The sequence below is a fragment of the Xenopus laevis genome, chromosome 1L (assembly GCF_017654675.1).
Source record: "Xenopus laevis strain J_2021 chromosome 1L, Xenopus_laevis_v10.1, whole genome shotgun sequence".
Lineage (NCBI taxonomy): Eukaryota > Metazoa > Chordata > Amphibia > Anura > Pipidae > Xenopus > Xenopus laevis.
In genome coordinates this window covers 68,990,248-69,013,981 of record NC_054371.1, presented here as the reverse complement: position 1 = coordinate 69,013,981, position 23,734 = coordinate 68,990,248, and the positions used below count along the sequence as shown (strand labels likewise).

Sequence of the window (23,734 nt, the reverse complement as noted above, 5' to 3'; positions counted from 1 at the left end):
GTGAGGATCTCTCAATTGTTCGGCCTTTCCCTGACCATATGACAGAATTCAAATGATATTCACTGGTCATGCAGTTCTCGATATTGCTCCATCTAGTATTTGGGTACCACCTTGCCCAAGCTAGAAGCTGCCTAAGATGGGCGGCCTCATAGTATCTACGAAAACACGGAACTCCCAGACCCCCTAATCTACAGGGCGTAGTAAGAACAATTCTGGAGATTCTATGCCTCCGATTACCCCAAATAAACCGATGACATGAAGTTTGGAGATCTTTAAAGGTCTTCAGTGAAACTAGGACAGGGAGGGTCTCAAATAAATACAAAAGTTTTGGCAGAATCGACATTTTAATAGCCGATATTCTACCAAACCAAGATAAGGAGAATTTGGACCAGGTGTCTAACAGAGATTTAATTGAGCGAAGGAGAGGGGTAAAATTACATTTAAACAGGTCTATATAGCGCGAAGTGATTTGTACGCCAAGATAGGAAATGGAAATGGTCTGCCATCTGTAGTGAAAGGTATCACGAAGCTGTGTCAATAAGACCGGTGAGATATTTAAAGGGAGAGCTTCAGTCTTGCTGACATTGACTTTGTAATAAGAAAGCTCACTATAAGCGTCCAAAATTTTATGTAAATTAGGGAGAGAAATCAGCGGGTTAGTCAGTGTCAGCAAGACATCATCAGCAAAAAGTGAGATCTTATAAGTGGAATCCTTAAGGTCCACTCCGGAGATATCTGGAGATTGTCTGATAATCGCAGCTAAGGGCTCAATGCTTAACGCGTATAGAAGAGGAGACAGAGGGCAACCCTGTCTAGTGCCATTCGTTATAGTGATGTATTTGGAGGATTGTCCTGACAGTTTTAGTTGCGTAGTGGGGCAGCTATACAGACTTTTAATAGCAGTGAAAAAGGGTCCAGAGAAATTAAAATGGGATAGCAGAGAAAATAAATAAGACCAATTTAAACGGTCAAAAGCTTTCTCTGCATCCAAGCTTAACATAATCGCCGGGGTAGATCTTTTGTTCAGGATCTCAACTAAATCTATAGCTCTTCTGGTATTGTCCCCAGCCTGTCTCCCTTGTATGAAACCTACCTGATCTTCATGTACCAGTCTAGGAAGTAAGGGGGCAAGTCTATTCGCTAAGATTTTGGAAAACAATTTGAGGTCCGAATTAAGAAGAGCTATAGGTCTATAGCTAGAGCAAAGATTGGGATCCTTCCCCTCTTTAGGGATAAGTGTGAGATGTGAACCCATCATCGATAATGGGATAGGGGATCCTGTAAGAAACTCATTATAGAGTTTCAGTAAGTATGGACTGAGTATATGTGAGTACAATTTGTAATATTTATAAGTGAAGCCATCAGGGCCTGGCGATTTCCCATTCGGCATGGTCTTAAGGGCGGAAGCTAGTTCTTCAGGGGAAATAACACTGTTTAAGATATTAATATCATCTTCAGACAATTTAGGTAGGTTGGCTTCCGCTAAAAAATTATCGAGATGGGCTGAACCCTGATGTTGGGATATGTTTGCAGAATTGTGTGGGCCTAGATTATACAGGCGAGAGTAATACTCATGAAACATGTCACCTATTTTTTCTGGGTTATATGTGAGTTGGCCAGAAGGGAGTTTCATCGAAGTGATTTGGGCTCGATTTTTTTGCTCTTTAAGTTTCCTAGCTAATAAAGTGTGTTGTTTGTCTCCCTGTTCATAAAACTTTTGTTTCGTCCATAAAATCGCCTTTTCCGCGTCTCTAAATTTAAGCAGTGAGAGTTGACGTCTTAATTCCAAAATCTGCGTTAAAAGTTGGTCTGAACGGGAAGTACCATACTGCACTTCAAGAGTTAGGAGTTGATTTTGCAAAGTCAAACATCGGGATTGGGACTGTTTCTTTTTACGGGAGGTAATAGCGATAATATGACCCCTAATCGTCGCCTTATGAGCTTCCCATAATGTGGACAAATTTTGTACCGTACCTTCATTCAGACTGAAATAGTCTTTAAGGGCTGTTTCAATCTGCTCGAAGGTGTCTGGGTCATGTAGGATCGTTTCATTAAGACGCCAGTGGGGTTCCCTCAGAGGTAATTGCACTAAATCTAGAGTTAGGGAAATGGGAGAGTGATCAGACCAAGTTATAGAGTAAATCTCACTGGTGTATGTTAAATGGAGACAAGCATGTGACATGAGAAAGTAATCTATACGGGAATGTGTCTTATATACCGGGGAGTAAAACGTAAATTGAGTATCCCTTGGGTGGTTAGTACGCCAGCTATCGAAGAGAGCAGATTGATGAAGCAGCTTCCTAAATTCACGAGAATGAATATGTGCGGAGTGGTCTGGGGAAGGGCGATCACGGTCCCTGACTTGAGAAAAAACCAAGTTGAAATCGCCACCAATCACCTGATAGGTAGGGCTACAAGCTGAACATTTATTGATAATAGTACGCAAAAACCGAATCTGATGGCTATTAGGAGAATAAATATTACATAAAGTTATCGGGGTGTCTCTATATTTTCCAACTAGAATAATGTAGCGTCCGTTAGGATCACATTGAGCACGGTCTACCACCAGCGGACAATCTTTATGGATAAGCGTAGCAACCCCTGCTTTTTTGGAAGGCCCAGAGGCATAATACACAATAGGGTAGTTTCTGGATTGCAACTTATATGGTTTATCCCTATGAAAATGGGTCTCTTGAATAAAAGCAATATCCGCTTTCAAGTTTCTAAGTTCCTTTAGTACCAAATAACGTTTGCTCATTGTGTTCAAACCTTTGGCATTAATGGAAATTATCTTAGCCATAATAAATCGCTATGATAGGTGTAGCTATAATAACCACCAAAAATTTAAATGACTCATCCGAAAGCAGATAAGCATTGTGGTATGACTGCCATCGGAATTTAGTCGTAATGTCAAGCCTTAAAACAAAAAAACAAGTAGGTACCATTCTACTCCCACACAAATTGAGCATAGTACACAAAGCGTAAAACAACGAAAACCAAGTAACATATAAAAACAACAAAGAAATAACAGACTTTACAAACAGCCTTCGAGAAATTTCGAGGGTTAGTGCAATAAAGACCCCCTTAAACTGTGGAGGCAAAAATGTAAAGGTGAAAACAAAAAGTAACCAGATCCAATCGTCGAGATGATAAACACGAATGGGTCCGATAGGAGACTCCAGACTCCCATTATGGGGGTATCCATGGCGAATCATGGAAGTTGAGAGTTCCAACAAAAGACCAAGGGCCAAGGTAACCAAGCCTTCCAGTTAGCACAATAAGAAAAGCCCAACTCTGGTAGCAAATCCGATGATAGGTCAAATGAGAGTAGCGAAGCATATTTATGGAGGGTGTTCCTCTCTTTGAGGAGAAGGTGACAGTGCCAAAGGAGGAAGCCGAGGAGAGCCAGGGATTTTAACCCATTGTGGGTTAAGAGAGGTCTTAGGTGGTGACATCCCATCTGATCCCAGATTGTCCTTAGACTGCAGACCCAGAGCCTTAAGCAGTTTATAGCTGTTCCGAGGATGGGTTAAAGTGTGCGTTTGGCCTTTGTAGCTAATAATGAGCTTGAAGGGAAATCCCCAGCGGTATGGTATTTTACAGTCCCGCAAGATCTGGGTTACAGGTTTTAATTCCCTCCTTTTGGCTAAGGTAACAGGCGACAAGTCAGAGTAGATTTGAATCTTATGGTTGCGAAAGTCAACTGAGTGAACAGACCTCGTTTTGGACAATATGGTTTCCTTGCTTTCATAATAGTGAAAGCGGACAATGATGTCACGTGGAGGTTTAGTAGATGGAGGCTTAGAGGCCAGCGATCTATGTGCTCTGTCCAATTTCCACAAGTCCAATGGAGTATCGGGGCAGAGGTGCACAAATAAAGCAATCAGATAGTCATTGATATCAGGGCCCAAAACTTCCTCTGGGATCCCCCTGAATCGCAAATTCTGCCTACGAGATCTATTTTCAAGATCCTCACAGGTCTCTCTAAGCTGATCTATTTCCTCTTTAAGATCATGGTTATCTTGTTCCAAATTGGCCATTCTTTGAACCATATCATCAGTGTAGGTTTCCAACTTGTCAGTGCGATCTCCCAGATCAGTGAGATCCCTTTGCAAGTCCTTTACAGCCGCAGCTACTGCTGTAGCAATGGACTGTGTGAGAGAGGAATGCAGCTGCGTATGTAACAGCGCCAGCTGCTCCTGCAATATTCTAGCAGTAACCGGCGCCTCTTCAGGTGTATGGGTCTGAGAGGGTAAATAAGAAATAGACAGACCTGGGTCATGGGCGAGCTCCGTCCTCGCAGGTGATCCGGTTTGCGAGGGTGTCGCAGTTCCTGATGGAGGCGAAGCAGAGGAGACGCTGTGCTGACAGGCGCCATCTTGGCTGTCTTCGCAGCTTTCCGCGCCAGCAGTTCTATGAAGGTAAGGAGAGAGCGTAGATTTCTGTTTCTTCTCCTTTTTTTTCCCCATCGTCATGCACCAGAAGGCGTCCTTGCTTTACTGACAACCCGAATCTCAAATGTAAGCGGATAATAGCTGAATTTCGGGTGAAATATAGGCTTTAGTCACGGAGCCTCAATCAGTTGCGTGCGTCTCGTTCCATGGCAGGCCACGCCCCCCCAATCTAATATTTTTTATTATACCCCAAGGATGAAAAAAGTACGAATCCCAAAATCCGGCATCTCAGACCTGCCAATGTTGTATATAAGTCAATGGGAGAGGTCCCTATCCAATTTGTAAGATTCTGTGGTCTGTGCTGGAATTAGCCCGAAAATCTAACTATTTCAGACTTTTCGGGTAAAAATCAGATTTTTTGAAAAAATCCTCGAAAAAAATTGTATAATTCAGATTTTCCCTCAATTTTATGCTTTTCTGCTTTTTTAAATAATAAATAAGGTCAAATCATGGATTCTAGTTTGCTCTGACTTTTTTCTAATAAAATTATCAGAAAAAAATCAGGTTTTGATAAATAAGACCCTAAATTTAAATACAAGGTGACTATAATTTCACCAATCAACTTCAATTTACAGAACAGCCTGCTTGGGAGGTTACTAGGAGTTGTAAACTAACAGTAGCCTTAGGGTGGCAGGTTGGCCATCCCCAACTACTTTATCCCCTGGCTGTCATTCTAGTGATTTGAAAAGTGTAGTATTCAACTTCCAGAAGGAGCACATTGTTAATGCATTTGCAGAATGAAAACATCTTTAAAGCAGTTTTTTTCCTGTGGCCGAAATTCTATACTGTTTACATTGCTACTTTGGGTTAAATTATAGGACATTTAAGCTGAGCACTTTAAAACAAACACGCTCGATGTAAAGCATCAAATATTTTCCTCCGCGAAACTTGCCAGTTTTAAATGAAATTTGGTATCCTCCCGTGTTAAGTCTGAAACATCTGGGGATAATTTAATTGATGTCGGATGATCTCAGGAAAGTGGTAACCTCAATTCAAGTCTGAAACCAAATGAATTGGAAATGTTAAGTAAGGACACCAATAAAAACATTTGTAGAAATGAGGTTGTATTCCTTATCAAGTCTCTGCAAATGCTGTGAACTACAGCCAATCAATGGCGAGAGGCCAATGCGACTGTCCCCTGTGAACACCTAAGTGCAAAGGCTTCAGGGTAACTTCAGGGATCTGTATTAAAATGTGCACTGGCACTCTACTAGAGAGGTGTGAGTTTAATAGCGCTGGTCCATATCCTTTTGAATGTCCCTATTGTCTTTTTATTAAGTTCTAAGAATTTGAACCAGAAAATGTGCAAAAAAAACATAATAATTTCAAGCAATTATTCTGCACTGGCTGGAGATCAGTGAAATGAAGGTGTTCTGGTTAAGGTGTGAAAAAAAGATGGGAATGCAAAGTGTGCTTCATACTCTGATTCCTATAAGGTGGAGAACTTTACCTTAGGCCCAAGGATCAAATCCCACATTATTTGCCCACATTGCACTAGTTTGATGAGTTGTGGAATGAATATGGGCCTCACTGTTCCATATTTAAAATCATGAATTTTTAAAGGAGAAAATTGAATTGCCTATTTCTAAATTGTTATTACTCAGGGCCTTATTCATCAAAATCCAAATTGTTCTAATAATTTTATTTTAAAAAGTCAGAGCAAACTATAATCCAGGATTTTACCTTATTTTTTATTAAAAAAAGAAAGATTCAGGGAAAAACTCGATAAAATCGAGCGAAAATCTAAATTGTTTCAGGATTTTTTCCTGAATCGCTAGATTTTTTCGGCTTTTTCCCAAACAGCGAGAATTTTGCCCTTTTTTGCCCGAAAAGTCCAAAATAGCTAATTCCAGCACAGACCACAGAAACTTCAAAATAGTATAGGGACCTCTCCCATTGACTTATATACAACCTCGCAGATCTGAGATGCCGGATTTTCAGATTCGGACATTTTCCATCCTCGGGGTATAATATATATATATGTCTTGAAAAAAATCAAGGGGTTTTTTTTCCACTAAAAATTTGGATTTTATAGCAAAAAACACTAAATTGTTTTGAGTTTTTGACATTTGAACTTTAATAAATAACCCCCTAAGTGTAGATACAGTATTTATAAGTAAATAGTAAGTTAAATAGTAAACAATATTAAAATGGAAACTATGTATAACTAATAACAACAGATAAAAGGCCAGATTAAGTTCAGCGAGAAAAAGGTTTATCATGTGAAATACAATTTGAGATGCAGTTCAATTCAGAAAAATTGATCTCATGGTTTATTACGTGAAAACTCTATTGAAGTCTGTGGGAACTGGAACTTTGGGAAAAAAAGGGGTTTTTCAAATTGAATCTTGTCCATGAGTTTTCACTTGATAAGCCATTCTCACTGTACACAGCTGAAACAATTGGGGGATGGAAAATGAATGAAAATTAGAGGCCCAGACATACATATGCCTCATACAGGGAGTTAAATACAAAGGTGCTGTGAGGTCAAGCTGCACAAGTGTCGTTAAATAAGGAGAACATCTGGGAACAGTTCTAGGGGTGCCACTGGTTTAGTAAGAGAAGGATATGAGGATTCTGTGGGTGCTACAGACAAGGATATGTAGCACTATTTATGTTTATATTGGGATGACAATAAAATCTGACTATGACTATGGGGACTATGACTAATGTAATGTTATAGGAATTAACAATCGGGTAATCTTATTTTTTATTGATTATTGTATTTTTTGAGCTATCATTTTTCTTTTTGTTACAATGAAGGCTCAGTCCTATAGTCATCTTGTCTTATTGGTATTGCACAGATATTTAAAACATAATATGGAGTTGCTGGGCTCTATCTGTTTGTTGTAAAGCCTTCCTAGAAAGTGCTTGTGTTATGGAACGTCATAGCTTGCACAAGTTCCTTCCCTTCAAAAGATGCACGAGTTCTGGCCGTAACATATGCTTGAAAGGCCACCATCTGCTGTCTGTGGATTTAATCAGATTACTTTTTTTGTGTGTAAACTCTTCTTGCCCAAGGGACAAGAGGTTTATATACTTTACAAGATATGTATGAAGAAGACAAGACAAGATTACAAAGATCACTTAATTATATTAAAACAAGTGTTACAGGGATAAAATATCTTAGTCTCTTAGTTACTATAAAACTCATAACATTAATGAAAACAAGCCATGTTTTGCCTTTTCAGTGTCTTAATTCATAATTCATTTGGCCTTTGAGTATAAGGCGGAATAGAACTAGGAGTTGGCAGAAGAGACAGGTTCTGAGGGTACAACAGTGGTAGGGAAAAAGTGGAGAGGAAAAATGACTGTATTATATATGTGCAAGCAGAGGGATATAGGTGGCAAGTGATAGGGTCTGGGGTTTGTGAGTGGAAGGGGAGGTGTTGTCGTGAGCAAGTGTCAGGCAACTGAGGTGGGTAGAAAGCAGTAGCAGATGGGAGGCCAAGAGGTTCTTGCCTTGGGTGCCAGTTGGGTGAGTTCCTTATTTCTGATATCAGATTTAGTAAGTAAAAAATTCATAGATTTTACGTGTCAAGCTTTTTATTTAAGTTGAAAATCATGTAATTTTTTTTTAAAAAGATCATTAAAAGAAAAATGCTATCAATGCCAGAAAACACAATTGAGATAAGGAACTCCTGTGTTTTATGGCATCAGTTATCCTGGGCCTGATGCTTGGTAAGTAATAAAATAAGTCATAAATGTGCCCACACCCATATAAAATAAAATAAAAGACTGCATGTTTCCCCATCCAGATAATAGGGCCACAAGCAATATCAATGTCATATAACTCACAGAAAGAGATTTGCTCCAATCAATATCTTTATATTGCTTTGTCTTCTCCACTGTCAGTTCATTTGATGGAAACAATATATTAAAGCTTCCTGGGCTTAAGAATTCAATTTAGTAGTAGCAGCCGCAAGCCCCAGGGGCACATGTGTAAAAAAAAAATATCAATGTAGAAAGCGGAGGGCGGATTCTTTTCTGTGCATAAATACAGTATTGTTTTCCAATTAATAGTTCAGGTATAGGACCTATTATCCAGAATGCTTGGGACCTGGGGTTTTGTAGATAAGGGATTGTTCTGTAATTTAGATCACCATACCTTAAGTGTGCTAAAAATCATTTAAACATGAAATTAATCCTATAGGATATGTACTGTTTTATTATTATTATAAAGAAAAGGGAATTATTTCTTAAAAATTGGAATTATTTGATTAAAATGGAGTCAATGGGAGATGGCCTTCATGTCAGAGGATAAAGGACTCCATGTTATATATGATCTTCATATTATGTTTTCAGTCATATTTTAGTTTACCATGCAACAAATTGCGCTTGTGTAAAGAAAAATACCATGCAATTACTGTCTGATTTTCAGATTGATGTCACCTGATTAATCCTGTAAAGTGCTTAGATCTGCTTATGTCATTAAGTAAGAGACATACTACTAATTATAATGGAAGAGGCATCAGTATGTTAATGAGCTTAGTGCTTTCTTTAAATGTCCATGTGCCAAGCAGACTGTGTTTTTCTTTATTTGTGTCAGGGTGGTGGTACAGTGGTTATATTTACTGCACATAAACACCCCCCAGCCATGTTTTAACTTTAAAAGAGTGGGTTGGGGGTGCAGGGTTGCTGTGCATGTTGGTCCCCACCAAAGCTGTTCCCACGGGGGGGGGGGGGTCGGCACCCACTAGTTACTCCGCTGATATGGACAGATATTTTTGAAGCACTGAGGTTTCAGGCTCCTCTGTTCTCTGATAGGCTTAAATCCTTAAAGGAGAAGGAAAGGTCTTCTAACTTGGGGATGGCAAAAGTTAGGTATCCCCAAGTGATTTTATGTACTTACCTGAAACCCCAGCCTGGGATTCTTCCAGCGAGCACCACGCATCGATCGGCTGCTGTTTTTTTCTATCTTCAAATTTCCCGGAGCAGAGGCATATGCAGTAGAACAAAATAGCCGACTTTTTCGTTAAATTTCGGCTTTTCACTCTACTGCGCATGCGCAGCTGTGGGACATAAGGAAGAAACTAGAAGGTGCTCGCTCTGTGGTGTTCGCTGGAAGAAGCCTGGGCCTGTGCAGTTTTCTCCTGATAGGAGCACCAGTCCAGGGTTTCAGGTAAGTACATGCAATGACTTGGAGCTGCCTAACTTTTGGCACACCAAGTTAAAAGATCTTTCCTTCTCCTTTAAAACACTGAAAATGTGGTGTTCTTTCTTGTTGGGCACAAATATAACATTATTCCCTGTCTATGACCTACATAGCTATGTCTGTGAACTGTGTCTTAAGGATAACTGGCTTGCATTCACAAAGCACTGGTTTGGATCATTGGTACGCAGGCTTGCCATCTGCAGAGCAAACCATTCTCCTTTCAATCTGCATTAGGATTTAAATATGCTCTTTCACTTTTTAGAAATGTGTTTTTACACCTGTAAAAACAACCCATTTACATCAGTTAAACTGCAAACCTGCATCATTCAGTCGATTTAATGATAGCTAATGGGGCATTTATTTTTGTTCTGCTTAAACTATGCATATTTACATTCAATGGCAAGACAGTAACGATAGCAATTGTACACGGACCATGTCATTTCAAGAACAAAAGCTTTCTTCGTCATCCTATATAGAGGATTATCAAGGGATGCTGTAGAAAAGACTTTCTGGTGGTCCACTGGTAAATGATTAAAAACCCAGGCCTCAGGAGTAACTGCTATTGCAGTGCAATTCACAATTCTGGGAACAGAGCCTGACCAAGAAAAATAGAATCTCTTACCACAAGTATGATCTTGGTATTAAGCACAGACTCCATAGTAAAGTAGTTACCATCTCTGTGCTTTTCTATGGGCCATGACTTCACTAACAAATTATTCTTCTGCTTCAGCCGCCCACCACACATGTAAGAATAGGATATGTTTTTGTTCCAAATGTGAATTTGCAATAAATAGTACAAATCAGCGACCTGACATACGGCACAAATTCAGAGATATCGATTGCACTTTGTATTTCTTAGCTGAAACGTGAAACACCTAGGTCTTTGGACTTCTCACTGTATGTGATGTCATTAATGTAAGATTGAGGCATCAAGAAGAGGTTGATATACAGCCTATAAATCCCAATCTCTTGTGTCTCCTACTTCAAATTCAGATTTAATCTGGCATTTCAGTAATTCCCATTGATAGTAATGTGTAGTTTACACCCAGATTATGCATCTTTATTAAGAACCCAATTTTCATTGTAATATGAACCCAAAGTATCCTGTTACACAGCAAGATTCATTGAGCATTTGTATGATATTTAGCTTAGGCTCAGCCTTCTTACATTGTCCTGTATGAAGACATGCAGTAGTAGGCCCTAGGAATTTGGTCTCTGTCCACTTACCAGCTCACTTTGGCTGTTGCCATAACTTACCATGTGAGATTCCCATCAATGATGAAAAGATTCAGTCTATACAGATGAGATGCCAAGTTTGAGCAACCACAGACTAGGTTAGATAGGCAGGTTTGGTGAGCAAAATACAAGATCAAAGTCACTGAGCTCTAACACCCCATAGCACAGTGTAGAGTTTGACTACTCATTGAGCAAATCAGTAAATACTATAATAAATGTGTCAATGTGTTCCTGTCAGGAAGGTGTTAATAACCAGGTAAAAATGCCTAGAAACCTTTAGTATTCCCCAGATCGATATTTAGTATACCTGCTGCTTTATGTTCCCGGGACTAGATTGACTTGTAGGCAGTCGGAGCATTCGAATATTTAAATTTTAGAGATCTGCCAGTTTTTAAAGGAACAGAAAAAAACGGTGTAAATTGAAATATTCCAATTGTTTTATTTTGCAGTGCTTATTTGATTAGCGCATTATGTAAATCAGCAGTATGTGTTGCTGCCGTAGGAATGCATAAATATTCTAGATTGTAAGCTCTCACGGGCATTGCCGCTAAACATTTGTTTTTGTTTGATAAAATGTTTGTTCTTTTGGTTGCTTTATATATTTTGTGCTAGGAAAACTCTGGACATTTTTAAATAAACGCCAATAATAATATGCAGATGTTTTTATATGGGAAGTTGCCATATGTAGGCAGCCTACCCTCCTTTTATTCTGCTAGTTTTTAGTTCGTTTTTACATACTGCGTTTCTAGGGTGTAAGTAGCACCAATATGCTGTGGGTCATTTTGACTTTGAAATGACCAAGAATGTGTCTTTGTTGTTATAAGACAAGACAGAATCCCCATTGTTGTTTTTACAGTGTGCCCTTGGGCTCTCGTGCTCAAAGCTGTGTTGATGGTTCTGCAAGAAGCATGTATTGTATTAGATACACATTGTGGGCACATAAAGAGAAATCATTCAACTTGCCTCTTCTCTTTTCGATAGAGCTATTCCATTGATGCTGTTCCAGCATTCCTAATACATTTAATGCTCCTTGGGACAACGGCAGACTGAATGGCAAATAGTGTGGTGAGCTGTGAGCACACTACAAACATTCCCATGGATCTGTATACCCTAAAGAGCACTGAATTATTGGACAAGGTCTTGCAGATGACCTTAGGGTTGACTCTCCTGGGTGGGATGTCACCCACTGGTCAGGGGAGTACCTTGAAGGCAAATTAGATTTGTTTGCTATTGAAAATGATGCATAGCATGCCTTAGGAAAACCTAAACACGATGTAGTTGTCACAGCAGTAACAACCCAGCATATCAGCAAGTATTCTATAGCTACTGTGCCTTCATCAGTATGGTTATATATGCATGAATAACTGTATAAACAGAGCACTCATAATAGTTTATACAAGTGTAGTTGCTAATATATATATATATATATATATATATATATATATATATATATATATATATATATATATATATATATTTATCATTATTTATATGTATATATATGATATTTATAATATTATGTATATTATTAAACGTATTCTTAGGGTGCAACCCATAAACAAAGTCACTACCTGAGTCCCAAATTAAGGTTTATAATCTGGTTTGTTACAGTATCAGCATCAATGGTCCAACATTCTTAGGATTTCAAAACAATGCAAAAATAGTTGATCGATCTCAACAGTGCACTGTTAGCCTTCTAACTAACGGCTTTGTGGAGGCTTGAAATTTTGTTGATGCCCCTGTTGAAAAATATGAGTATATTTGAAGTCAACTTTGGAGTTATACGTACATCCTAATTGAAGAACACACATCCAAAACTCAATGGTTTTGTGGCTGTATTGAAGTTGGTGGGGCAGTGACCCCCTCCAAACTGAGCCATAACTTACATTGAGGTAGGAGGCAGGGTGGTCTGTTGTGCATATCTACATGATTACTGTACCATTGAGTTATATTTTCCATGGATAAGGGGTTTCCGGATAATGGATCCTAAATCCATATAAAATAGAGTGAAGGTTGCAAATACAGCTACTGTGCCTTATGGTCTGGATAATACAAGTGAAGAACGAGTTGCAATCTCATGCATATGCAGCAAAAATTGAATTAGCACAGTCTGTTGAAAAGATATGTTAGCACATAAAGTAATTCAAAGATTGTTTTTCCAATGAGACCATTTTTAAATTGGGTAATACTCGGCATTTTGTAAACATAGTGAAGTGGAAACCAGGATGGGATAGACTCATTTTCCAACAGAAATTAGATTAGCAGTGGAAAAAGAAAATGTTATTACCTGCACCATCAGCTTACGAATTCTGTTCTCTTTTATTATACATGAAATTACAAGTTTTTTACCCACTTGAAGTTTGTTGCTGCTGACAAATGTAAAATCGGGAATTCATTTTTAATATTAAATGTATTCAGCACATTATTTATGAAATCAAGAAGTCTGTCTTATTTTTCCAGTTAAATGACCCTGACTATACTCCAAAGAATAGGAATGAAATGAACCAGATTGAAAGGATTTCTGATAGAGAGAACGTGTTAATAATGAATCAAAATCGATGTTCTGTACATAATGACACTTCTGTGATTATGAATGTATACAGTACTATATTGGGTACATTAGGGCTCATTTGAGATGACGTTTGCAGTTGTAAAAAATGCAGTTGTTGTGACTTTAACACCATTTATTAAAGGGTGGTTCACCTTTAAGTTAACATTTAACATAGAATGGCTAATACTAAGGAACTTTTCAATTGGTCTTCATTATTTGTTTTTATAGATTTTTTTTAATGAATTGGCTTTTTCTTCTGACTCTTTCCAGTTTTTGAGTGGGGGACACTAACCCCATTTAAAAAACAAATGCTCTGTGAGGCTACAAATGTATTGTTGTTGCTACTTTTTATTAATCATGTTTATATTCATATTCTCTCCTATTCATATTACTGTCTCTTATTCAAAGAGGTAAAGCAACCAGACTGCTGACATTGCAAACTGGAGAGCTGCGGAAAAAAAAAAGGCGAAATAACTCAAAAACCTAAGATGATAAAAAATGAAATCCAATTGCAAATCACCTTCACATCACTCTCTACTTACATACTGAAAGTTAATTTAAAGATGAACAAACCCTTTAAAGTATCTTGTGTCCAAAGAAGCTCCTTGCTCTATATAGTTGTGCTCATACCAGCAGGACCTTATTTATATATAGGCACCTAAGGGCCCATGCCTATGGCAGCAGGGTGCCTATATGAAGAATTACATTTGTTAAAAAAGAATACAATATCTCCCCAGCTAAACTATTTGGACACATGCATCAGAAATTAGTCAACTCTATTTTAAGCACAATTGCATCCATTTAGTCAAAACACACAAGCACAAGCAATTATGCAGCATTTTGACACACCAGGTGCATTTGGGCAGGCACAGCTCTCATTTATGGATATAAAATCCTGCATTCTGGGTAATGCTTTTGAAATTTTACTTTGCACTCTTAAATGACCCTTAGAGGGCAGATTTATCAAGAGTGGAATTTTGAGTTAATGGGAGTTATTTAAAACTCCCATGAACTCGAAATTCAACCAATTGTTAAAAAATTAGAATTTTTAAAACTCGGGTGATTGTAATCGACCCGCAAACTCGAATCGAATTCGAATCTAATTAGATTCAAGTTTTTTTCGCCAAAACAACCCTTGATTTTCAGAAAGGCTGCAAACAACTCCAACTTGATACTAGGATGTCGTCCATAGGCTAAAACAGCATAATATTTTGTTATTATTTTGATTCTTGGTTGGAAACAAATAAAAGGAGGTTTCGGTTGGAATGTTTCTAATACTTTTTATAGGAAGCTTGCTATTGAAAATGATCATTTCTGTTACTGTATTTTAGGATTTCCAGCTCTAACGGGAACAGGCACCATCTCAATACAAGTGGAAGATATCAATGACAACACACCTACATTTGCATTAAATCACCACTTTATAACTATTCCAGAAGATGCCCCTACAGGGACAGATATTCTTATGGTAAACTGTTCAGATTCCGATGCTGGCCAGAATGGCGTTATACGGTAAGCTCTGTAAAATGGCTAATTTTCTCACCATTAGTCACATCATGTTGGACATCTGTTCATCTGTTTTCTGCCCATCACTTCACTCTGACAGCTCTTCTATTCTTCTTGTGACAAACCATCATTTTAAATATTTGCCATTACAGTTTTCCCTTAAGCAGTATAATGAGGATGCTAAACGACATTGACAGGCAGAGTGCTACCTACTGAGTGCTAAAGGAATTCAAACCTTTTTTTCTTATGATGTCTCACATTTTCACAGCGAGCTCATGGACTTTTTCTGTTAACTGTTTCATGACTGGATAATAAAACCCTAATATGTTCCGTTTATGTAGCCTAAATTGGCAGTAGGGTGGCATAGTACTTTGGGCACATATTGTTCCCCTCTGTAAATGAACAGATGGTGCTATTGCATCAGACAATTACAGTAGCAGTATTAGAGCTTCAATGTATAAAAATGTAAATAATTCAAAAAGGATTACTAATGGGGGTCATTATCAAAGGTCTAGTGTTCGAGTTTTTCTTCCCTTAAATTACCTCGAATCTCATATCTTATTTGAGAAAAAACTAGTATGTCTAAAATTCAAACCAATGTTACCAACCCGAAACCTTAAATTGAATTTTAACACAATTTAAATCGAAGTTTTCTCTGAAAAAAACTTGAATTTCAGGAAGGCTATTAACTTCTACAAATAGGTCAGTGAACCTCTGCCATTGACTTCTACATGAGCTCGGCAGGTTTTAGGTGGCGACCTATCGAATTTGAGTTACTTTAAGGGTAGTTGGGTTGATACATCTCGGATTCAAATTCGAAATTAGAATTAGTGATGGGCGAATGCATTTGCCAGGCGCGAATTTGCAGAGAATTCACCCAATTCGCAGCCGGCAAAAAAAATCGCAAAACCGCTGCGAAAATTGTATGCCGGCATCAAAAAAATGGACGCCAGCGTCAAAAACGAGACACTGGTGCCGTTTCGCAAATTTTCCACCATTTTGCAAATTTTTCGGCGAAGCGCCCCAAATTCGCACATCACTAATTAGAATTCAAGTTGGTAGTTTTAAACTCAAAATTGTGTAAATTCAACCAAAAAACCAACTCGAAAATTCGAATTTACCATTCACACCTTAGTAAATCTGCCCCTAAATGTATACATCATTGCATTCAATATACAGGTATAGAATCCATTATTCGGAAACCAGTTATCCACTTATTACTGGAAGACCATCACCAATATAGTCCATTTTAATGAAATAACTCAAATTATTACCAAAGATTTCCTTTTTTTCTGTAATAATAAAACAGTAACTTGTACTTGATCCCAACTAAGATATAGTTAATCCATATTGGAAACAAAACAATCCTGTTGGGTTTAATTCATGTTTACATTTTTTTTTTAGTAGACTTAAAATATGGAAATCTAATTTGGAGAACAGGTCCCATACCTGTACTTATAAATAATTAATAGAAAATTAGTGGAAAATTTGATATTTTGTTTATTTTCCTATATGACATCACTTGACTGCAAATATTCTGTCTTGGGGTACCAATTTACAATTGTCATTAAAGGCTATTATTATTATTATTATATGATTATTATTATTAATAGTTTCAGCAGAGTTGAGTGCACTTATCTTACAGTACACAGTATCTAGTTTATTGTAGCTAGTCATATATATTGTTAACCTTAAAGGCAACTAAAGTTCTGAATTAAACTTTAGGCATACAATTAACCCATGCCTCAGAGGTAAGGCAGCCCTATGATGTCATAAATTGTTTTTAAACTTTTTAATTGCTCAGGTTCTCTTCCTGGAGTGATCCTTTTGCTGATGACTTATGACTTTAAGAACTTATGCATGAATGGAGTGCTCTGATCAACACTGATATATGCACAGTGCTGTGCTATTATAACCCAGGGGAATTAATATTTCTCATTGATTCCTGTGCTGCATGTTTGATCCCCCCTCCTTCAAAAAAAAAAAGTTAATTAAAATTAGAGATTTTTTGATCATAACTTACTGCATTGAAAGTCAATATTGGGTAACACATCGTTCATATAATAAACTGTTTATTTTGGAAGCATCGCATTAAGGATGAGATTCCAGCTCTAATTGTAGCAATATTAAAGCCATTTGAAATGATCCCTGGGACTTATCTAGAGCAGAAGCATTATTAATATTGCATCGAATCTATTTCAGCAGAACTTGCTGTAATGAAGTATTCCTGTTTTAATGAATTCTCACAGGCAATTTCCTTTTCATGCTTTGCCTAGCAAGTCTCTTTTCAGTGACTGCAATGGTGATAAACTGTATAAATGAAAAACATTAAGACGACACATTTCCTTGAAATAACTGGTATTAATAATAATGTTATATTTTGCTTTAATATAGCTACAGCCTGAATGGTGGAAATTCCCAGTTTACGATTAACCCTTCCACTGGTCAGATCATCATCAGCTCGTTATTAGACAGAGAGGTGAAGGACCACTACACATTGCTTGTCATTGCCACTGATGGGGGAAGTCCTCCTCTGACAAGCACAACAAATGTGACGGTCAATATTCGTGATGTGAATGATAACCCACCAAGATTTTTACATCACCCCTATGTGACCCACATTCCTTCACCCACAACGGCAGGTAAGCACTTTTTATTTATCTTCATTTATCACACATATATCATCAGGTACTGTTACCTTACAAATTACCAGGCAAAAGAGCTGTGACCTTGCCATGCCAAAGTCCATCATTCCTGCACCATGACTTCATGCATACATGTTATGTGGGTGACCTTAGAAGATATTTCACATTGCTTCAGTGGGAAACATGGATTCACCCTGGGTGCTAGAAACTGATGTTAAGGTACAAGGCCCTTCTCAAGTGATGTACATTGCATCAACTACATTGCCTCAACAGAGACCAAGAGCATCAGCTGCTACTAGTTGGATTTGAGGAGGAACTCAAAGGAGGGTGGGCTTTTACAACATGCATCTGTGTGAGATAATAGATCTATGACAAAGAACAGAAGCAAAGTTTGAGTTGTCTAGAGGATCTCCACAGATGCATTGTGACAATGCAGTTAAAAGATTTAAGAATATTAAATGCACTTCAATTCACAAAATGCAGAAGAAGCTGTGTTCAGATAGGAAAATGCTTTAAGTGTATTAAGAATGTTTCCTGTGAGAATCATGTGCTGAAAATGCTTTAAGATAGTGTCCCAAACCACTGCCTCACTAATGCACACTTAAATGTAAAGAATGTTGAAATAAATGGAATATATACTTTAACACAGCAACAAAGTTGCTAAAAAGTTCTCAGGACATGATACATTTTACATAAATTGTTTGAGAGAGGAGAATTGGCACACATTTTTTGGTGTAATTATGGTTATCCTCCAGAACTAAAGGAATGCTTGCCTTTTGTTCCTTAGCTTGTTGTTATTTATAATTCCATTTCTGCTTCTCTTTTTGCTTCCAGGCTCTTTCGTGTTTGCAGTGACAGTAACCGATGAAGATATTGGCTCCAATGCCGAGTTGCATTTTTCTCTGAAGGGTCGAAACTCTGAAAAATTTCACATTGATCCACTCCGTGGTGCCATCAGAACTGCAGGTGCAATAGAGGGGGCTTCAGAAATCACCTTTTCTGTCCATGTTAGAGATGGAGGTCTTAACTCTAAGACAGACTCGACAACAGTGACCGTGAGATTTGCTAACAAAGCTGACTTCCCTCTGATTCGAGCAGATCACAAGGCTTTCACTTTTCCTGAGAATCAAGAAGTGGGCACGCTTGTTTCGACTATCTTTGGCTCCTCATCAAGAGGTGGCTCCTTGTCTTTTTTTATTGCAAGTGGCAATTTTGGCAACACCTTTCATATTGACGAACTAAATGGACAACTGTACATCAAAAATCCACTAGACTTTGAAACCATGCCAAAATATGAGCTCTGGGTTGAAGCAAGAGACATGGGCTTTCCGCCATTTTCTTCTTATGAAAAACTAGAAATAACAATTTTGGACGTCAATGACAATCAGCCACAGTTTAAACAAGACCCTTTTATAGCAGAAGTAATGGAAAACCTGTCCCAGCGCAAAATACTTACAGTTTCAGCTGAGGATAACGACAGTGGCTCCAATGGTCAGATTGAATATACAATAGTTGATGGTAACAAAGAGGCTTTATTTAGTATCAATCGAGTTAGCGGTGAGATTAGAAGCACCAGACAGCTAGACAGAGAGAAAGCATCTCGATACACCTTATCTGTTAAAGCTTCTGATAAAGGATCCCCTTCAAAGAGCTCCATAGTCAAAGTCATTATTAATGTTTTAGATGACAATGACAATGCTCCAAGATTTTCTCAGATATTTAGTGCATTTGTTTCAGAGAATGCTGCTTTGGGCTGTTTTGTTACACAAGTTACTACTTCAGATGAAGACTCTGGTGCAAATGCAATCAGCAGATACACAATAGCAGATGCAAGCCTGCCTTTTCATATCAATCTCAACACAGGAGTTATTACAGTAAGCAGACCCCTGAATAGGGAGGATAGTGATCGCTATATTGTGCGGGTGTCTGCACATGATTCAGGATGGACAGTAAGCACAGATGTGACAATATTTGTGATTGACGTTAATGACAATGCCCCCCGATTTAGTAAGCCATCCTATTATTTAGACTATCCAGAAACACTGGATGTTGGCTCTAAAGTAACCCAGGTTTTTGCAACAGATGCAGATGAAGGTCTCAATGGCCAAGTATACTACTTTATTAAATCCCAGTCTGAATTATTCAGAATCAATTCTACTACTGGAGAAATTTTTAACAAGCAGTATTTAAAGTATCAGAACCCAAGTGTTTCCGGCAATATAAATATCAACAGGCACAGCTTTATTGTTAGCGCTTCAGACCGAGGCAGTCCTCCGATTATGAGTGAAACTACAGTGTCAATCAATATTGTTGACAGCAATGATAATGCCCCCAAATTTTTGTCACATAAATATTTTACTCCTGTTTCAAAGAATGCTAAAATTGGAACAAAATTAATCAAGGTGACAGCAGTTGACGAAAAGGATTTTGGACTTAATTCTGAAGTGGAATATTCTCTCTCAACTGAAAGCATCAATGGGAAGTTTCAGATAGATAAGGACATTGGCTGGATTACAGTAGCTTCATCTTTAATTTTGGACATTAATAAAAACTTTATGATTAAAGTTTTAGCCAAGGACAAAGGCAAACCCCCCTTGTCATCTCAAGCATTGGTTAATATAACTGTCACAGAGGAAAACTATCATACCCCAGAATTTTCTCAAAGCCATGTGAGCCTAACTGTCCTGGAAAGCCTCAGTGTAGGAACAGTTATAAGAATCATCTCCGCAAGGGACAGAGATGCTTCCATGAATGGAATAGTAACATATAATATATCTTCAGGAAATGAAGCCGGGCTTTTTGCTATAAATGCATCCACAGGTGCATTATCTCTTTTAAAGAATCTTGATTACGAACTGTGCCAAAAACATGACTTAACCATTAGTGCTGTTGATGGGGGATGGGTGGCAAAGACAGGCTATTGTGTTGTTACAGTTTACATCAAAGATGTAAATGATAATCCTCCTATTTTCAAGTCAGACGAATATTTCCCTAGTGTCATGGAAAATGCCCCAAGTGGGACTACTGTTATACGCTTAAATGCAACAGATGAAGATTCTGCTGCAAATGCAGTGGTTGCATATTCAATTCAGTCCTCCGATAGTGATCTTTTTGTTATCGACCCAAACACAGGAGTAATCACAACCCAAGGTTTTCTGGACTATGAAACAAAGCAACGTTATCATCTAACTATAAAAGCATTTAATGTGCCTGATGAAGAGCGATGTAGTTTTGTCACAGTGACTATTCATTTAGAGGGGGCCAATGAATACGTGCCCAGATTTGTCTCAAAGATGTATTATTTTGAAGTTTCTGAGGCTGCTCCCAAAGGTACTGTTGTTGGAGAAGTATTTGCAAGTGATAGAGATGGAGGCATTGATGGAGATGTTCACTATTTAATCTTTGGCAGCAGCAGGAAAAAAGGTTTCCAGATTGACAAGAAGACAGGGAAGATCTCTGTGTCTGGCATTCTTGACAGAGAAAAAGAAGAAAAAATCTCTTTGAAAATAATAGCTAAAAATGTTGGGAGCATCCGAGGGGCTGATATTGATGAAGTAAATGTCAACATTACTATACTTGATGCCAACGATCCTCCGGTCTTTAGTTTAAAAGTATATAATGTTCAGATCAGTGAAGGTGTACCCCCAGGTACTCATGTTACTTTTGTAAGTGCCTTTGATTCTGATTCAGTTCCCAGCTGGAGCAGATTTTCATACTTTATTGGCTCTGGAAATGATAAAGGTGCCTTTTCCATAAATCCACAAACCGGGCAAGTCACTGTTACCACAGAACTGGATAGAGAAATGGTTTCCCTGTATAACCTTACAGTGTTAGCCATCGATTCAGGATTGCCATCTGCTACAGGAAGTGCTGCTCTTTTGGTTACTTTAGATGATATCAATGACAATGGGCCAACTCTGTCTACTACCAAAGGAGAAGTCAAAGAAAATTACAGAGCAGGAACACACGTGATGACTTTACAGTCAACAGATTTAGACCTTCCTCCAAATCAAGGCCCATTTAGTTATTATCTTCTCAGTACTGGGCCTGCTACCAGTTATTTCAGTCTCAGCCCTGGAGGAATTCTTACCACTACTAGAGAGATTGATAGAGAACAAATCAGTGAGTTTTTCTTATCAGTTGTTACAAGAGATTCAGGCTTTCCACAGATGTCTTCCACAGGAACTGTTCACGTGATGGTGATAGATCAGAATGACAATCCTTCTGAACCCAGGGCAGTGGATATTTTTGTACATTATTATGGAAATCTCTTTCCCGGTGGAACTTTAGGCAGTGTAAAGCCTCAAGACCCAGATGTGTTGGATAGTTTCCATTGTTCTTTAACTTCAGGAGTGACAAGTCTATTCAATATTCCAGCTGACAGTTGTGACCTAAATTCTCAATCAAGATCAACTGATGGGACATTTGACTTAACAGTTCACAGCAGTGATGGTTTACACAGTCCTGTTACTAACAATGTCCGAGTTTTCTTTGCAGGGTTCAGTAATGCTACAATTGATAACAGTGTCCTTCTTCGCCTTAATGTAGCAACAGTGAAGGACTTCTTAACAAACCACTATCTGCATTTCTTGCGCATTGCTAGCTCACAGCTTACTGGGCTAGGAACTGCAATACAAATCTATGGAGTATATGAAGAAAATAACCGAACCTTTATCATGACAGCTGTAAAAAGAGGTGGTAACCAATATGTCAATCCTAGTGGAGTAGGTACATTTTTTGAGAGCATCAAAGAAATCCTGCACAGGCAAAGTGGAGTATGGATAGAATCTGTAGATCATGATTCTTGTTCTTATAACCCTTGTCAAAATGGAGGAAGCTGTTTGAAGAGACTTGCCGTAAGCCCATTAACACAAGTCCTGGAAAGCGTTCCTGTAATTATTGTGGCAAATGAGCCACTTAAAACATTCATGTGCAAATGTATGCCAGGATATGAAGGTGAATTCTGTGAAACTGATATTGATGAATGTCTGCCACTTCCATGTCATAATGGTGGGACATGCCACAATTTAGTTGGAGGATTTTCTTGCAGCTGTCCAGATGGCTTTACTGGAATTGCCTGTGAGAGAGATATCAACGAGTGCCTGTCTACCCCATGCAAAAATAGTGCTGTTTGCCAGAATTTCCCAGGAGGCTTTAACTGTGTTTGCAAAGCTGGCTCAACAGGTAGGATATTTAATATATATAACATTTTGGTGTCCGCATGTTATCGTTAAGGCCAATCTATACTAGATATATTTTCTCTGTCATATTAAATTCATTTGATATATTACAGGATATTAGATAAAAATGTTACAATTATTTTGAGGAGATTTCAAATGACCCAAAATAGAGTTTTGGATCACCTGAGTGAATTTAGAATTTAAAGAAACCTTAAAGGAGTCATTGGAGTTATTGGGCATGCTGGGGGGTCATAAAAATAATTGGAGGGCAACATTTGGTCTACAGTTCTCCAGATGGATGGCCCTTAAGTTTTTCTGTTTCATCAACAATCATCATGAGCACACACTTACAGGTTCTGGGAAAGGCCATGGTCATCCCAAGGATCAGCTCATATCTTGAGCATCATTGAGATATTTAGGCTAGGCACCAATGATCCCACAAGGACTGGAGAGCTCTGTACTTAATGACCATCTGTGTACTGGGTTCCCCTGTGTCATACAGCTATGGGCTCTACATAAATCTAGTTCCATGTGCAGAACAGCCCCAGAAGGGCTTTGGCCCAGTTTTGCTTTCTTCAATGCCCCTTAGTTATCTTACACTTGTGCCTTTGGAAATAGTAAATGATTCCTTTTAACATCAACATACATTTGCTCTATAAATAGTGTTTTAAGTATCATAACATTGCTTAATGACTGCATGAAGCATTTATTTACTTAAAGGAACAGTAACAGCAAGTGTTGTAATGAAAATATCATGTAGTGTTGCCCTGCACTGGTAAAACTGATCTGTTTGCTTCAAAAACACTACTACAGTTTTTATAAACAAGCTGCTGTGTAGGAATGGCAGACATTGAAAAAAAGGCTATATGGCACAGGGTAAATAACAGATAACACCATTATGTTCTACAGACCTTATCTGCTGTGTAACCTGAGCCTTTCTCTTTTGAATGGCTGCCCCCATTGCTACACAGCAGCTTATTTATATAAACAATAGTAGTGTTTATGAA

The 23,734-nt window shown here is 38.2% G+C and overlaps 1 protein-coding gene across 1 annotated transcript in view; it reads left to right on the top strand.

Annotated features, from left to right (window-relative positions):
* fat4.L (FAT atypical cadherin 4 L homeolog) overlaps positions 1 to 23,734 on the top strand; it is a 187,427-nt gene that overhangs the window by 139,422 nt on the left and 24,271 nt on the right. Inside the window, exons 7-9 of the mRNA XM_018251147.2 lie at positions 14,728 to 14,908; positions 17,297 to 17,544; positions 18,382 to 22,731. Coding sequence (XP_018106636.1) covers positions 14,728 to 14,908; positions 17,297 to 17,544; positions 18,382 to 22,731 — 4,779 coding nt within the window. The remainder of the gene's footprint in view (positions 1 to 14,727; positions 14,909 to 17,296; positions 17,545 to 18,381; positions 22,732 to 23,734) is intronic.